At 41.8% G+C, this 18,962-nt stretch overlaps 1 protein-coding gene across 2 annotated transcripts in view; it reads left to right on the forward strand.

The window, feature by feature from the left end:
* Positions 1-18,962, forward strand: part of CCDC102B (coiled-coil domain containing 102B) — a 147,395-nt gene that overhangs the window by 39,623 nt on the left and 88,810 nt on the right. For both annotated transcript variants that reach the window (XM_045850181.1, XM_045850182.1), the window contains 2 exons: positions 672-780; positions 14,945-15,061. In XM_045850181.1, the coding sequence (XP_045706137.1) occupies positions 672-780; positions 14,945-15,061 (226 nt within the window). The remainder of the gene's footprint in view (positions 1-671; positions 781-14,944; positions 15,062-18,962) is intronic.

Consider the following 18,962-nt stretch of genomic DNA (forward strand, 5'->3'; position numbering starts at 1 on the left):
ATGCCCTTCTTGAGGATTGGCATTTATTCTACAGTAATAATGAATCATTTCGATACTGACATGGGCTCCTAGCTAATGTTATAATTTGATTTATTAAAGTGTAATGTTAAAATCTGGCATTGATTCTTTGACATGTATGATTTTGAACTTGCAAATTTAAAAATCTAGGCTTTCCTCCAATTTTCAAGTCCATTTTTTTTCTATTCTGTTTATAAATAAAATGTCTCAAGATTATTTTAATAAGGTAATTTATTCATGTAGGCTTCAATAGAGAAATGTAATCAATAGCTTTTAATAAAAATTGCTAATGGTTTCTATATGTATTTCCCTTTTTAAAATTTTTTTAATTCTTGAGAAAAAAACACTTTCCTGTTCTACTCCTGTAACTCCAATAAATTAAAATACAGGAGAAAGCAGGCAGAAAGTCAATTATTTCAATACTGGCAAAGCTAAATGAAATATGTTTAACCGACTGTACAGCTAATTGACAGAATAACAAATTAAACCAAGTTGAATTCAATATTTATAATTTTTAATAAACTAAGAAAGGTTTTCTGTCACTACAATGATCATGTATAAACACCGAAAATGAAGAGCACATCTAACTTTGAATGCACTCCTAAAACCATTTTTAAATTGTAAGCCTGTATTGCCTTTAATTCCTTGTTTAGACTGCGTTCGTCTCTGGAAAAAGAAATAGAACGCCTGGAGTCAGCTGTGTCTTTGTGGAAAGGGAAGTACGAAGAGCTGAAGGAGTTGACGCTGAAAAATAGGAAGGAGGTAAGGGCACTCAGGACCTAAAGCAGGAGATGAGACGGAGGGTTCCCTCTGGCCCAGGGGGCAGGAGGCTCCACAGGTGAGAGGGGAGGGAGTTGAAAGTGGAATTTCTCTGCAAGAGGAACGCTGGAACTCACGTGTCGCTAGGGAGTCCGCCCAGCTCAGGCTGTAAGAAATCTAATTCTGAGTAACACATACTTTACATGGTCAACCACAGGACACAGTCAGCCACTCATGTCAGGCCCACGCGAGGGGACTGCTGAAGGTGTCACTATATCGCAACGTCTCTATTAAATAGTTTAACCTCGGTCTTTTATAAAGCAGTCTGAAAATATCAATACATCTCCAGAGTATTTTAGGTTCTTTTCATTTTGGCATTATCGTTATTCAAGATCAGCCACTTGCCTTTATATTTTTCCTTTGCATTTTCAGCAATAAAACGCTGTCACAAATCCTTGGCATTCCAATAATTGTCAATATTCATTATTCAACAATATTGATAGTACATATTCTCTACACTAAGGCATTGTGCTAGGTAACTGTGGGATAGAACAATGAGCCAAGAAAAGAAAAATACTGAGCAAAAAACATGGCAAGCTGAATGCTCTTGAATGGATCGGCATCTGTGGATGCATGTTCATGTACCTGTTTATGTAGATACATACACACACATACACACACGCAAAGCACAAGTAAGCCCACAGCTGTCTAAAAAATAGTTTTCTACAGGAAAAAGAGCTTATACACAACAATCATGATATTCTCCTAGTGCACTCATATGTGTGTTTGCCTGGTATTATAGTGGGCTCTAAATTGTATTGAAAAAGCTAGTTTTGGAGAAATTTAATTAAAAAAACTGGGCTTTAATTTAAAAAGAAATATACACTTACTGTGTGTTGCCACTAGTAGGCAGTGCAGACTTGATAATGTTAGTCTCCTAACTGGTGCTTTTTATACAAGTAATTTAACATTTACATAGCAACTGTTTTTGAAAAAAAAATCATGTTTTTGAGTTGACTTACAAAGTGATATGTATATTTTAAAGTGTTTAATTTTTTTTCTCCAAAGATGCTATTTTGGACATCAGGTGGGAATATGTGTATATTGAATTGCTTAACAAAGCTTCACAGATGAGAAAAAAACAACCAATGTAGTATTTTACAGAATATATATTGATGCCCAAACAGAAATATATATTAATACATAGACTCAGTAGTTCTGTAGTTCTGTGGAAGTTTTGTTCAACTATTTAAACTTGCGAGTGTGTGTTTAGTTAGATGAGCTATGAATTTGAGCAATGAATGAAAGTGATGATGAATGAAAAATGGTTTTATTGGAGATGATCGACAGTTAATTTAAACCGAAGGAAAGAAAAACATTGTTTGAATTATTTATGAGGGTATCATTTTAAATCATCCTTTCCACTTCCCAGAATGGAATTTGTGATATTCTTAGGACCTTATTTAAAGAACTGTGTTATGCACATATATTTAAATTGTTTTATAAAATATTATAAAATTAAAAACCGTTTAAAAACTGAATAAAATGAAAATATTTTAGTCACATACGATTATTTGTATATACTTTAATTGTTTTATAATGGATGATAACAGAATGAGATATTTATAGTGCATTAGAAATACCATTTTAGAGTAATTAAAAGTGTAAAGTATTCAAAGTTCCTGTGCAGTTGACTTACAACCAACCATTGTGTCAACATCCTTCATCAGACTTCGTTTGAGTTCTTTTTACTTCATTTCTCAAAAAATCTGAAAATGGCCTCTACTTTTACTATGGGTCTTCAACAACTGTACAAAAAATTTTGAATACAGTATAATTCTTTTAGGAATGCTGAAATTGTTACAAGCAAAAACATGCCTGGCTAGGAACTGCTGAGGGAAAGATGAGTGATTTTTAGGGCTGGGAACAGATGTGCTCCGTAGACCAAGATTCTCTAACACGTATTCGAAAGTCTGATGTGCCTTAGAGGGGGATAATTCTTAAGTCCCTGATACTTAGAGAAGAGTAAATATAAGAATTTAATTTTTAAAACCTAATATGTGTTTAAAACACAACCCAGATAATGAGTAGTAGAGATCATTACGTTCAAAATGATATTCCCGTGCCGAATTTCATAGTTGTGTTGTTTTCCCTTTGCCAGTCTGCCGGTATTGATTAGGGATTAGATTATGAGTTCCAAGTGCGCTGAAATGATCATTTTAGTGAAATCGGATGATCTAGAAAACCATGTGTTCATGTAAGTGAGGATGATGAATAATTCTTATACCTTGCTTTAACAAGAAGTGACTCTGATGCTTTCCAGAATGAAAGGCATATCCTTTCTCATATGTGGGAAAGAATATTGCTAATATTTAAAAATTGACGTCAAGGCCCTGGCTAGAGTAGCTCAGTGGATTGAGCGTGGGCTGCGAACCAACGTGTCGCAGGTTCGACTCCCATGCCTGGGTTGCAGGCCATGACCCCCAGCAACCGCACATTGATGTCTCTCTCTCTCTCTCTCTCTCTCTCTCTCTTTCTCCCTCCTTCCCTCTTTAAAAAGTGAATAAATAAAATCTTAAAAAAATAAAAGTTGACATCAAGCTGAAAAGTGAGATGTAACTTTTGAATTTTCTTTGAAAAATGTGTGCTTTTACCTGGAATCCTTTTAAGGATTCAATTAAGAAACCTTATTTTTGTGATAACAACCATGTTTCCAGTGGTTTACGATGGACAATGTTGTGTTATGAATGTTTACATTACGTGCTTCAGGGACGCAGGTTTCCTGGGGCCCCATCGTGTACTACTGATAGCCAACACTGCAGCCTCATCTTAACGACACCTTAAAGCAACTTTCCTATTTGGGACAGATAAGGAGGTCAGACTTCTGAGCAACATGTAGCTAAAATTCTGCACGGACACCTTCACTTTGAAAAAGGTTATGTCCTATGGGAGCTGTTCTGCACTGTCAAGAGACTCTTCTTGAAGATACCTGGTGTCTCTCTTCCTCCTCCTCCTCCTCCTCTTCACAAGAGAGGGGTGGGGTGTAGTCACCTTTCAGCGATCCCTTCCCCAGACCCCTTCACCTGGACCCGCAAACCATCCACCTACCTACCGCGAAGGCTGCAGGGAGGCCCTGGGGTCCTATTCCCGCCTCTCAGCGCCTCTCCCCGCCGCCGCCCCCCCCCCCCCCCACTCTGAGTGCCCCTCTCCCTGCGCGCACGAACCTCCAGCTGCACTGGCCGTCATTCATTCCATCAACTGAGCCACCCTTTCCCAATCGGCCAGCCACAGAAACAGGCACTGAGCCCCCATGTGGCGCCATTCCCCCAGGTGACCAGCCAGCTACCTGGGGGCAGGGGGACTACGACGACGGCCCCCATCACGGAAGAGCAGCATGCTGGGAAAGACACTCGCTCTCAACACGGGTTTGCCCTCCCTTCCTTCCCTCCCACGGCCGCCGGGTAGAGCGCTTCATTCACCATTATGGTGGCGTGCCCCGTAGCGCCGCTTCTGTCGGGCCCTCACTTCTGAGCAAGAGAAACGTGGCAACCAGCCTTGTTCATGGAACTCACTGATGACTCGCGTCCCCAGTGTCCTGAGCCACTGACGGGACAGAAGGAAAAGGACTATTGAAGACCAGTAACAGCACCAGCTCGGTAGCACTAGCTTGCAGAGATGGGGCCAGTTTCTCCAGAGCTATATAAATGCTAGAATCAGCACCTGCTATAATGATGCCCTTCTTCCAAAGCTGGGGCTCATGGGTAAATAATCCTGCAACGCAGTTGTGCTGAATTAGCAGAATCCATTAGATTTACCTGCAAAAAAAATTTTTTTAATACGTATGTCCAGCTCTCTTTTTGGAGATTTCGATTTAATTGATTAGGAGTGCTTCTTCTAGAACTGTGCTTTCAGAGGCTCCTTACTTTGAGGTGCTTTGTAAATTGAGATCAGCTTTTCCGAAGCATCAGGTCACTGAGCCTGGGGTCAGGGGAGAGGGTCCATGGAGAGCCCCTGTGCGGTGTGATCGCTCATTTATGTGTCCACTAGAGCGGACTGCACACCAAGTGCCCAGATGCTCGGTCAAACACTATGCTGTGTCTGTTTGTTGGGGTGTTTTGGGGTGAGATTAAGATTCGAATCAGCAGATTGCCCTTTCTAGTGTGTGTGTGGGGGGTCTCGTCTCCCCCATTGAAGGCCAGAATAGAACAAAAAGCCTGGCCCTTGTAGAGGGCCTGGTGAGAGGGGCTTCCTTCCGCCTCACTGTCTTCCAGCTGGGACACCATCTCTTACCTGCCTTTGGACTTGACCTGGAACGTCAGCTCTTCCTGGGCCCCGAACCAGTTGTGCTCAGAATACAACTATCCCAGCAGCTTTTCTGGTTCTCAGGCCATTTAACGTGGATTAGCATTTACACTGCTGGTTCTCCCAGGCTTCTGGTTCCTGGGCTGCAGATCTTGGGAAAGGTCAACCTCCGTAACCACCGGAGTCAGTTCCTTATGGTGAATATCTGTCTGTTTGTCTGTCTGCCCATCCATGCATCCATCTATCCAAGACTTGATCCAGATTCTAGTCTCTGCAAGTCCTGAATTTTTTATACTCAGCACTTTTTCTTCTTTTGTCCGTGTATTATTGGCACTGAAATAGCTATGTGTACTCCTCATTAGTAACATCAGTTATGGCATGAAATACATACTTTACTTTCTTGGCTGCTGTGGCTCAGTTGATTGGAGTGCTGTCCTGTAAACTGAAAGGTTGCAGGTTCGATCCCCAGTTGGGGTGCATATGAAACGGCAACCAACTGATGTTTCTTTCTCTCTCCCCCACTCCATAAAAACAATAAAAAATGTCCTTGGGTAAGGATGAAATACATATATATATTTTCACACTGCTTAGGAGACTGACTTAAAATAATTTTGTTATTCATTGTAGAAAAAAGATGGTGCTAAGAGAAAGGTACTTGATAGTTGGTCATTTCATTTGTCAAGTGACCGAGTCCAGTCCAAGAGGAGAAGGAACACGGTTCCTCCAGGACAGAGGTGGGGCCACAGAGAAGCTAAAAAGTTTAAGGTCCAGGCCCCTGTCTCATGTGGGCCGCTTCCTGGACCTTGGCAGCTGACCTAGCGAGATGCACATGTGACCATATGTTTTGGTGCCATTTGCAAAAGTAAGATAACTGAGACACACTTGTTTAAACCTCTCTTTTCTCTCTGACTTTCTGTCCAGCACCCTGACCCTCACTTGGTTGGACACACAGTAGCTGTGGAAATATTTTGGGCCTTCCAAGTATACATACAGTTTGTATACAGTAGAATGTATTGTTGGATTTGTTTATTATGTATACCTAGCCAGAGTTCTTTCCTCCCAGAAATATATTTGATAATGCACCATGCTTTTAAACAAAATCACATGAGAGATAATTTTTTAGAAGTTATCTAAAATGAGTAGATATTTGTGGGCCACAAAATTCAAACAGTGAATATTCCAAATAGCAGGTAAGTCTGTGTGCTATGCTGTGGGCTTATATATTGCAATTTCATTTAAAAAATAGATAAACTATTATGGAAGGAAGACTAAACTCTCTATAAAAATAATACTAAAACATCACTGTCAAACTACAAGTTGATATACAGTCAAAAATCGGGGGAAAGTTTTAGTTATTTAGAAGTTATTGCTGTTAATTTATGTTATATTTTAGGATTTCATGATATTTTATATTTGAAAGCTTTCTAAAATTTGTAACTTTTTCTCTCCTCATTTGAAATAAGTATTTACTTTCATTGTTAATCTGCTTTTTCATCAAATAGTAGAAAATTCAGGCTCCATTAAACCTGCAGTTTCTCACATTCCTCTGCCTTCCCTTCGCTCGACCTCTGAAATTCCACCAGGCGGCGCTGTTCTGCACGGTACTGACCTGTCTGCATCCACGTAGCTATTTCATCCCTCCCTTATTTCAAGACATTGTTTGCTTTTTATGTCCTCGGCTGGGAGCGATGATCTTGAGGGCAGAGACCCCGTGAGGGCTCTTCCCATGCCCCGGTGTCTGACTTAGTGAGGAGGGGCCAGGAGATACTTGGGCGTGGCCTTAATGAAGATGCCTCATGAATGACATAGGATGAGGGAAGGGAAGTCGCTGGAGGAAAAGACACACTAGTTTGGCCTCTTTTCCATGGGTTGGTCCCCCCACCTTTCCCGCCACCGACTCGACGGTTTTTGCTGATTCTAAGACACTGCATTAGCGACACAAAAAGGCACAAAGTCCCAAAGAAGGAAAGTGGGTTTGTCAGCTGTTTGGGTGCAGGAAGGATTCACACAGCTTGGGCTCCAGTCTCCAGAGATTTCGAGGACACCGTATGCTTGGGGAGAGCAGGACGCAGTCACAGATTCCACGTCACCACGTCGGCGAAGAACTCTGTAGCTGGAGTGCCTCCAAGAATAACTTGTGTACACGAAAAGGAATAGCATCACATGCATTTCATGAACCTTAAACCTTAAGTTTAACTCCTGTTATAATATTAACATTAGAAAGAGAGAGTTTGGGAACTGGGAAAATCTTACATCTACTTTGTATCACAATCTCAATGTTGCTAAGTTACAGAATACAGAGAGAAGTGAGTGAGTGAGCTTTTTGGCTTTCCCTCAAATGAGAGGGGGTAACCAGTAAGACAAATTAAAAGGTAAAACAAACAAACAAACAAAAAACTCATTCGTGCCTTAGACTGTTTAAGAATGCTCCTAAGAGAAGCTCTTTGAGATTTAAAGTTAAATTAGCAAGCATCCTTGCTGTAATTCTTCTGATTAGAATAATCTTTCCTCTTCACATATATTTAACATCAACTAAGATTCATTTCGCACACTGTTCAATTAACCCATTTAAAGAGTACAGTTCGGCGGTTTGTAACATGCTCACAGGGGAGCCCCCATCACTAGGATGAGCCTTAGGACATCTCATCAGTCCACAAAGAAACCCTGTGTCCCCTGGCAGTCACGGCCCGCGTCCCTCCAACCCCACAGCTTGAAGTAATCACTAATCTAATTTAGTACCACAGATCTGCACATGCTGGATTTTGTAGAAACGGAATTTTATGAGTGGCTTCTCCTAATTTATGTGGGGTTTTGAATAGAGTTTGTATGATCTGCCAGTTGCTGCTCAGTAAGGAACATAAAATTATGCTGATTTTTTTTGTGAAAACCTCACTTAGAAAAAAATAATAGGTGCAATTTTGTTTTTACCGTAAGAAAAATATTAATAGTTAGCTGTTTTATGCATGTCTGAAGCAAGAGATAAACATTTTCAAATGTTATTTTCCTTCAATGAATACTTTGGTTTTGATGGAAGCTCAAGCCACCGTCTCATGTTACACAGAGAAAGACTAAGTCAGATAACACAGGAAAACATTGTAATCTCCAGGTATTTGCAGAAACGTAAGATCTTCTTTTCTTACTACCAATGTGGGCACTAATTTTGAACTTGGCAAAGTTAAATAACACGCTTTAACTCTAATCAAATATATTCCAATGTGATTTTTCCTGGTTTTACACTATAGTAACTATGCACAGCTTCAGGCCATATTTAATGAAAGATTAAACTATGCTAATCTTTTAAAAACTCTGTTTATCTAAAAGTAAAAATCTAAAACACATTTTTTCCTTAGAACTTGGATGTTCTATAGTTTCATGGTTTTTGTGAGCTCAAGGACTTCAGGCTGTGTGTGTGTGTGTGTGTGTGTGTGTGTATTTGTGAACTTAGAGAATAATGTTCTGTGAAGTTGAAAGGGCTTAGAAGTCATTAAAATAGTATCACATTAAAAATATCTTGGAGATGCTTCTGCTCACGGAGAAGAAGCCTCGACATTGTTAAGACATCAGTTCTTCCCAACCGGATCTGTAGGTTCAATGCAACGCGTATCAAAATCCCGACAAGGTATTTTGCAGATATTGACAAGGCGACCCTACAGGTCATGCGGAGAGATGAAAGAAGACCAGACTGGCCCACGCAGTGCTGAAGCACAGGAACGCGTCGGAGGACTGATGGCGCCTGACAGGCAGGGTCACTATCAAGCCGCAGCCATGACGACAGGGAGCCGCTGGGGAAGGAGCCGACAACTGCACGAATGACACAGGACGTGAGCCCAGGAACGGACTCCCGCGAGTACCATCCAGTCAACTTGAAACGCAGGAGCAGAGGCCATGCAATGGGGCGAGGGCAGCCTCTTCCACGAATGGCGTGGAACGACTGGACGCCCACCTGCAAAAAGGTGAATTCGGACACAGGCCTGACATCCTCCGCCAAGATTAACCGGGTAGGGAGCCTGGACCTAAACAGAAAGCACTAACACTATGCAGCTCCCAGAAGGTAACACAGCAGAAAACCTAGAGCCCCTCGGGTATGGTGGGGCCGTTTTGACAAACGCCGAGGACACAGTCCGCGAGTGAAACCACCGACACGCCGGCCTTCGCGGAAATCAAAGCCTTCTGCTCTGCTCGGGCTGCGTGGACAAAACCGCAGGGGGGCAGGCCACAGCCTGGGAGAAGGTAGTTGCCAAATGCTTCCTGATAGAGAACTGTCAGCCAAAAATATGAAGACAGCTTAAAACTCAACAAGGAGAACAAAAGCAACCAGGTGCTAAAACGGGACAGAGATCTGAAGAGACACCTCCCCAAAGAAGACACGTGGATGACAGATAAGCGTGATGAAAAGATGCTCCCCATTCTGTTTCATCAGGATGATGCCGATGAAAGCCACAGTGCGACACCCCCCACGAACCTGTTAGAACGAGCGGAATCCGGAACACCGCCAGCCCCACAGGCTGGTGAGGACGCGGGGCCCCAGGGACCCTCCTACACTGCCCGTGGGAGCGCAGCGCGCGGCCGCTCTGGGAGACCGTGCGGTCACTGCAGTTCACCGTCCCGCGCTGTGTGCGGAAGGGCGCTGTGGGGTGGGGGGGGGCTTTCTGTTCCCGGCGGAGCAGCAATCACGTCGGGACGGCGATCAGGTGGGCGAAGGACGCAGTAACTAACCTTACCGTGGCAACCGTTTCCCAGTATGTGCGTGTGTCAAATCATAACCTTGAACACCTTGACCTTACACAGTTATATGTTAATTGCATCTCAATAAGGTGGAAAAACAATACAATACAAACAAAACAAAACAAAACAAAAACCCTCAAGGCCTATTTTATAACTAATGAAAGCAGATTGCTTTTGAGCAATTTGATTTTGCTGTGAGTTGATAGGACATTTGCAATTCGGGTGTGTTAAATTTTCTTGAATGTGTGTGTTTATACTTTCTATTCAATTTTGAAAGAATTTCAGTCATTAGTTTTTCACGTATTTGCCCCGACCCCTTTGCCAGGACTCCAATCACAAGACATTAAGCCACTTGAAGTTGCTCCGCTTTTGCTAATTCACGTCCACTGTGGTCCCCACTGCAGGGGCTAAGATATACGTTTTTTGTTGTGATTTTAGTAACTGAAGTTGTTAGACACGGTTAACTCAAAAGGTAAGGGGGGCAGCTGTGTTTCGAGATTAAAAATGCAACCAAGGAAAGTGACCGATCTCCCTGCTTGTCATTCATCGGGCAGACTTTTCCTATCGGTCCAACAAGTTTGTGTTCAAAGACTAAGACTCTCTCTGAGTCTATGTTATACAGCGTGGTAAACACCCACATAAAGAACTGCACCCCATGGTTTTCTCTTATTAAATGTTTTATTTTATCCACCTGCTAGTTAAGTTTTCGATGAACTATGCATTGAATTTCTCAGACGAATGTTCTCTACGAGTCATAATTAATTCTGTGTTGGTCATTGTGAAATCCTTGTGGGTAAATGGGCGAAGAATACTATTCTTTGGGACTCTACTTGCTTTCCCTTGGCCTTGGATGGACTCTGTGGACAGAAATCAGCTGTCAGGTGAAATATTTAACCTTAGATTGTTGAAGCAAGCACTGAGCCTGTGCCCGCACTTGCACCCAGTTGGGGGCGTTGGTTGTATTATGCAGGGGTGGCATTCAAAATGCCTGTTAAATAATTTTCAGTGGACACAATGGGGATATGTTATTCTTCACATATTTTACCTATAATTTTTTGACTTGATGAACTCCCATACATCTTTATCTGAACCACCACAACCATACAGAAGATAAAATGTCAGCCTTCCATCACTGGGGAGCCAGTGTTAATCAAACTAGTGTTAATCAAACTAGTGGTTTTTAGTATCATATGAATTCATGAAGTGAAACCTATTGGATGTGCTTTAATCTACTGCAGTTATTAATCTGATATTCAAAAGTTGCCATAGAGAGAAGAATCTTCTTTACATTGGCACCTGAGAGTGTTTCAGGCAATCCCAGCAATCTTTTACGGTTTCCTTAGTCTGTGCGATAACAAGACACACCAGGATTGTCCTCTTTTTAGACATCTCATGGCTGGAGGGAGAGTCAGTACTTCTAGGCTGCTTTAGTAGAAAGAACTGGAAAACTCTAAATATGTTGAATCTGCGTTTACACCCTTCTTTGTTTTGGTTTCTGATATCATTTTCATCTTTTATCTTATTACTTTTGGATTTTCAGCATCTGTTTTTCTTTTTACCAATCATTTCTTAAGGCATCATCTTTGCTTTTATTTATTCTTCTGTCCCTTCTAGTTTATGCTGGAATGAATTTTCTTCTCTGTCTAATTCTTTCCTGAGTTCTATAATACTTGTAGGTTTTTATTCTTGGGTGTGCTGCACTTTCACGTTATTTATAATTGAATCACTTTTGTTTGGATCACATTGAAAACTGTGATTTTGTCTTTCTCTCGTGGGCATGTGTCTTTAGAATGTTCTCCCCTGAAGCACATTTTCATTGTCGGCGAGAACTTACTGTGCTCCTCATACTTTCCTCCGTATAACAGCATGATGTGTGATTCGTCTGGCTTCCTCTCCAGTGTCTACCTGGCACTACACGCACTTATTACAATACCGTCGGCTGTATCCTGGGTGCTGCCCTTGACATCCCCGTGGCTGTCCTGTAACAACCAATCTGTACTTCCCAATCCCTTCCCCTTCTGTCACCCAGGCCCCCTACCGCCTGTTCTCTGTGTCCATGAGTCTATTTCTGTTTTTGCATCTGGAGGTTTTTGATTTTGTGATTCTCTGGCCTTCCCTGTTTTCACGGAGACATTTGCAGACATTGGAACATTACCAGCACCCCACCATGCCATGTCCCCACAATCTCCAGAGACAACAGTGATGGTTGTTTGGTTTTTGACTCCAGATTCCCAGCTCCCATGGATGGTTTTCAAAGGCTGATCTGCCTAAGGAAGAGCCTTGCAAGCAAGTTCTCTCTTCCCACGTTACCTGCCACCCACTTCTCACATGAAAGGCATACTTCTCTCGCTCCCTCAGTGCTATTTTCGAACATTTGCAAGACTGGGGGAAACTTAGGCGCACCACACGAAGAGAGATTTTGAAATATTGGTGTTGAGAAACCAGCTAATCAATGAGTCACAAGACCTTTCAGGTGATTTCTACTTTTTTGCATAAATATACTGAAATGGGACCTCATGGATTAGTGTACAGAGAATAAAAATTAATTTTGATATAAGGTCACCATTGAGTTTTGCCATACATTTAGAAAGATATTTAAAAACAACACAAATGATGCCTCTACCATACACATCTTCCATTTTTATCAACGTGTGATCAACTTTTTCAGCGCCTACATTTGAAAATGAATAAATAAAACTAAAGATAGTTCTTCATTCTATCAATAAGTAATTTTACCCATGGATACACAAACTAATTGGAAAAATTGTATCTGTCTATCTCATTAAGAGATGCATTTCCAGCAAATGATTGTTTATATTCAGTAATTACTTATCACAAGGTGTGCCCTCCTGTGTCATGTTTAAGCAAGCATGTACCTGTAAAAGGTAAGATACTTCAATCTGAAGGAAACCGTTTTAGTATTTGAAGCCTTACAATCACAATATATTCATACATATTTTAATTGCATGTTAAAGAGTAAGAGCATTTTCTAGTATAAAAGTATGATACAGTATGAAGATCTGGAGGAGGCATAATAGAAGTAAAAACCCAAGAAATAAAGTTAACAATATAAATTTTTGTATAGATAATGGCGCATTTGACATTTCTATGTCTTTTAATATTGCATATAGTAAAGTGTAATACAACAATTTCTTTTAAAGTGTTAATATCTAAAATTCACCAGAAATTTTGTTTTTGATTCTAAATATACCATCATAAGAGGAACTTTAAAAATGTAAAGAATATATCAGCATGAGGGCAAAACAGTTTAAAGATCATTAACATCAGTTATTTAGTGTTTTTTGGTGTTCTTATTTTTAAAAGGCTGCACCCAAATTTACATTAATTTTAGTTAAGCATTCTCTAGTGTCTCCTACCATTCTTTAAGGCTGAGGGAAGGAGTTAGATAAAGTTTACTTTAAGAATTCTGGCTAAAATTCTTGGAGGTATGGAAATAAAGCATGCCAGAGAAAGAACAGAGTAAGAATAAATCCAATATTTCTGGCCTGATTAAACATAAGGATGGAGCTGGTATTTACTGAGATGGCAAAGACTGGCAGAGAAGCTCTTATTTTACTTTCCAATGTGGTAACGCTTGGATGCCGACAGAGAAGAGAAGGAGGGAGCTGGAACGTGGTCCAGAGTTCAGGGAGGGGAGCGAGGAAGGAGCCGTTTGGAGAGTCTCCGAGCTTCGATCAGCGCTCGGGAGCACGTGTGCACGTGAGCGGTCCACAGGGGAGAGCACGGGGAGCATCCGTCCATTAAGGACGTGCTTAGTATTTCCGCCAACAATAACGTTACGAGTAACGTGATTTTTAAATTCCAAGTAGGTGGTGTACTGTTAGCTGTTAACACTCTCATTCAGTGCATGATTATGCACAAATTATGTAATACGAGCTCTGAAAACATTTACCTCCATGTTTCAGGGGTACCTGTAAGTTTAAACACAATAGCGTATGTGTATGTACCTACGTATTTACATGTTTATCCGATCTCATGGTTCTGCTGAAAACTCCTGATTATGATGACAGCTGTGGGGAACAAATAACGATGCGCACTTATAGGATTTTTCTCCCCTTTCTGTTTATCTTTATAGGCGTGGTGTTTTGGAGAGGTTTTGCATTCACACAATAACGCTGAATGGAAGGTGTGGCCCCCACACATGCAGTGCCCCCCCCCAACCAAGGTCCTCCTCTACCAGGGCACATTGGTCACAACTGTCGAACTACCATGACATTACTTATCACCCAAAGTCCTAGTTTACCTGAAGGTCCACCCTTGCACATTCTGTGGGTCTAGACGCACGTACAATAATGTGCACCCACCACCACCACATCCCACAGGGCAGTTCCGCTGCCCTGAAACCCCTCTGTGGTCCGCCTGTTCGTCTCCTCTTCCCCGGTCCCCGAAAACCACTGAGCTTTTTACTGTCTCCATAGAATCTCACAGTACATATGTAACCTTTTCAGGTTGGCTCCTTCCACTTACTGATAAGCATTAAAATTCCTGCTGTGACTTTTCCTGGCTTTATAGCTCATTTCTTCTTAGCACTGAATATATACTATTCCCCTGCCTGGGGGGCCCACCACTTGTTGACCCTGTTTTTCTGCAGTGGTTTCCGATGGGCGTGTGTTGGCATCCTGTGCGGATGTTCTGCCCGTGTTCGACCAGCTCCCGCATCATGGAGTGCACTTCTTCATCGCCCGTGTTGGTCTCTGTTGCAATCTTTATACTCTCTCTACTGCACGGAAAACAGACATAAGCAGGATTACACAGAGCAGTGTGGGCCTAATATTCAAGACACAAAGCTCCGGATTAATTGCATTAATTTAGAATTTAATTGGTCGGCATCAAGCGTTTGTGAAGGTAACTGAGTTTTGCCCAATTTTCACTTGATGAATTTGGATTTTGGGGATTTGCTGATTCGTTTTCTAACCACTCAGGACTTCCCAACTACATGTAAAAAAGTAAATGATTTAGGCACAACAATTACATGAGCAACCACCAAACCTGCCAGAATCCATCTAAAAAAGACTAGACTAAAACGAAAACTAAAAGCGCAATGAAAGACTAGCATGGATTATCCTGGAAATAGTCTTTGTAGCACCATGTGATTATAGTTTCAACTTTTTTTTTTTAGTTTACCACTCTTCATGGTCAACCTAAAACTGAAATGGCAGAACTATCAGAGGATGGGAAGGAAAGACCAGAACCTCAAGACAGCCAGGAGAGAGTGATCTGTGAGTTACGAGCCGAGGTAAGACGCTGGATAGAGGGTGTGATACTAAAACGTACCCGAACATCACTAAGTGATACGCTATCCCACAAAGTGTAACGGAGGCCCCTGTGGTTACGAGGAAGCACGCTGTGGAGAATCAAAGAAAAGAAATGATTTAAAATGCTGTGGAAGGACGCTGGCCCTTCCTTAGACCTGAGTTTTCTGAATATTTTAAACACAAAATATTTGACTCAAAAACCACCCAGTAGCCAATCCAAGTCTCACTGTGAGTGAACACTATTATGGCAAGTCCAATCAGCTGCCAGATCTGTCAGGTCCGATGACGTAACGACGCATCGCACGTGGTTTCTGGGGCAGTCACCACTGCCGGGGGCGGCCAGCAGCAGGCGGGGCCTCCTCCCCTTTGTTACGGTTCATTCGTGTCTTAGGTGTAACACGTACGACAGTGGAAACGTCCACGTTCCATTCCCACCACCACCAAATCAGTTTTCACAGATTGTAAACTCTGCTTCTCTGCCGTGTTGATAACGAAGGAATTATCATGCTTAGAGTTACGAGGGGGGATTGGATTACTTGCACCTCTTACAAAGTCGCCTTAGTGCATTCAAAGTGGAACATCATAAATCATTTCTTTCGTACCCGGTAATTCTGGAAGACGTCTGGGGTACAAACGTGCGGGAACATTTCAGGAAATGGGGCTCAGTTAGCGAATGTATGGGCTGGCAGGAGAGTGATGGGTGGGAGGTGGTGTCGTCCGTTCCCCAGCCCAGGAGGCCCATACTCACAGCGCATGTGCTTTCTGTCGGGTGAACACAGCTCAGTGGGCAGTGTCCAGATTGTGGAGCCAGAGCTGATGGCTTCGTGCAGGTCAACTCCCTCAGCCTCTCCGAGTCTCAGTGTATGGGTCGAAATGTCAGAAAGAAGAATATTCATAGTTATGGCCCAGGATTTTTTGAAACATTACATGTGGCGAGGAATAGCTGGCTGAGGCAGGGTGCTTGCTGGTGGGAATCAGGAAGGCAGTTCCTGAGAGTGGGCTCTCGCCACCCTGGTGGCCCTGGAGTGCATCTCTGCCTGTCCTGGCCACCTCTTCGAGGGTCAGGTACCAGTCCCAGGGGGGAGGGTGGGCACAGGGAGAGATGCAGGATGGGGAAAGACGCAACTACTGCTGCAAACGACACTTCCCAGCTGCTGCTACATCAAAGAGAAAACGATGACAGCCTCTGTATCTTTTGTTGTCTAAACAGAACGAAACCATCTCGATAGGGACCTCTTTTCTTTGACGCTGAGATTCGGGGAGCACCTTTGGTTAAACATCACACAGCATGGGGCATCAAAACCTACTGAGCCGCCAGAGACCGGAGCAGAGGGAGGTGTGTGTGCCTGTTCATTACACCTCCCCTTGAAAGCCGAGGGCCTGGTGCTCCATCAGCACTTTCAGGACACGCCAGGAGCCACAGCAATACAGGACTTCTGACGTGAAGTGTATGAAGTTTGATTTAATAAAAAGTTCTGAGGCTCATCAGCCAGTTATACGGCCTTGTGTAAGCTACTTCATATCTGTAGAGCTCAGTGGTGTCACTTAAATTAGGATACAAGCATTCTACCCACCTAAGGGCGATCTCCCGTGAGATATTTAAGTGCTGTGATTGAGAGTTTTCTCAAATTCTTAACGAAGCACTAGAAGTTGAAAGTGGCAGAACTATCAGAGGATGGGAAGGAAAGACCAGAATCTCAAGACAGCCAGGAGAGAGTGCCTAGGTTAAGTCTTCACTAGGAGCGCCTAAACGGTATGCTCAATTGAATGAAATTGCAGAAAGAAGGCTTTGCTCAAAAGGAAGGGAATATCGGGACAGATTCTCATAGAAGCAATGAACATGTGTGTGTCTGTGTGTGTTGCACGTGTGAGTACATATGTGTGCATTTAAATTTTAAAGTAGGCTAGAAGCTGCCGCCTTTCCTTGAAAGCACGACAGATAGAAAAACGATTTTGTTGGCATTATTTTTTATTTTTTTACGCTATGTTTCAGTATTAAAATCACAACATTTTTTTTACACATTTTTACCCTCTTTAGCCATCTTGCCCACCGTCCACCCTGCCCCTCGCTGTGAGTTCCCTTCTTTGGATTCCACACGTAAGAGAACTCACCGAGTATTTGTCATCCCTGTTCAGCTTATTCCCCTGAGCACACTTCCTCCTTCAAATCCAGGTTGTTGCACACGGCGAGACTTCATTATTTTTATGACCGAATAATATTCCACTATATATAAAAATATACATTATGGTTTCTTCATTCCTTTATCCCTCCATGCAAATGCAGGTGGTTTGTATGTCTTGGCTATTTTAAACGGTGCTGCAATGAATATGGGCATACGCATATCTGTTTGAGTTCGTGTTTTTGTTTGCTGCAGATAAATACCCAGAAAAGGAATAGCTGGGTCACAGGGTAGCTCTGTATTTAACTTTTTGAAAACCCTCCACACTGTTTTCCACGGTGGCTGCACCGATTTACACTCCCACCGACAGTGCCCAAGGGCCCCCTTACTTCCGCATCCTCACCGACACTTGTTGGCTGTGTTTTTGATGGTGGGCATTCGAACAAGTGTCAGGTGGTTTCTTACTGTTTGCATTCCATGAAGGTTAGTGACGTTGAGTATCTTTTCATGTAACTGTTGGCCATCTGTATGTCCTCTGTGGAAAATGTCTATCCTGATCTTCTGCCCATTTTAGAATCAGATTGTTTTGCTATTGAATTCTGTGTATTCTTTATGTATTTTGCACGTCAACTCCTTGTGAGATACGAGGCATGTGATTATTTTCTCCCATTCAGCAGGTGCCTTTTGATTTTGTTAGTGGCTTCCTGTGCTGTGTAGAGTCTTTTTGATTTGATTTAGTCCTGCTTGTTTATTTTTGCTTTCGCTTTTGGTTTCAGATTCAAATATTCATTGCTAACACCTCTATCACAGAGTTTACTGCCTATGTTTTTTCCTAAGTGTTTGATGGTTTTAGGTTTTGCAAGCAAATCTTTAATCTATTATGAGTTAATTTGGGGGTATGGTGAAGATAATGGTCTGTTTAGTGAAGAGACAGTCTTTTCCCCATTGTCTATTTTTGGCTCCTTTGTTATAAATTAATTGGCCATATAGTTGTGGGCTTATTTCTGAGCTCTCTGTTCTGTTCCACTGATCTATGTGTCTGCTTTTATGTCAGTGCCATACTGTTTTGGTGACTGTAGCCTTGTAGTATAGTTTGAAATTAGGCAACATGATACCTCCAACTTTGTTCTTCTTTAGACTACTTTGGCCATTTTGGGTTTTTATGTGGTTACATGCACATTTTAGGAATGTTTGTTCTATTTCTATGAAAAAGAACGTTAGACTTTTGAAAGGGATTATATCGAATCTGTAGATTATTTTGGGTGGTATGGACATTTTAATAATATTAATCCTTCCAATTCATAAGCATTGCATATGTGTGTCTTTTTCTACTTCTTTGATGTCTTGTGGTTTTCAGTATAGAGGTTTTCACCTCCTTGGTCACATTTATTCTTAGGTATTTTATCCTTTTTGATGCCATTGTACCTGAGATTGTTTTCTTCATTTCTCTTTCTGGTAGTTCATTATTGGTGCCCAGAAACACAACAGATTTTTATGTATTGATTTCGTATCTTGCAACATTACTGAATTCATTTAGTTCTAACAGTTTTGGGTGGAGTCTTACAGGTATTCTATATATCATATATGTACCATAGTTTAATTAAAAGTATAGCCTATTTTTAAAAAATCTCTTAATTTTTATTTTTAGGTAGGTAATCAACATTGCAGTAAGTATGTATATGAACATAAATCTTTGGACATTTAAAAGTTGCTTAGGGTAAATTCCTAGATATGGTATGGCTTGGTCAAGAAAATTTTCATT

The sequence above is a fragment of the Phyllostomus hastatus genome, unplaced genomic scaffold (genome assembly GCF_019186645.2).
Source record: "Phyllostomus hastatus isolate PE091 unplaced genomic scaffold, TTU_PhHast_1.1 phas_contig_80, whole genome shotgun sequence".
Classification (NCBI taxonomy): Eukaryota; Metazoa; Chordata; class Mammalia; order Chiroptera; family Phyllostomidae; genus Phyllostomus; species Phyllostomus hastatus.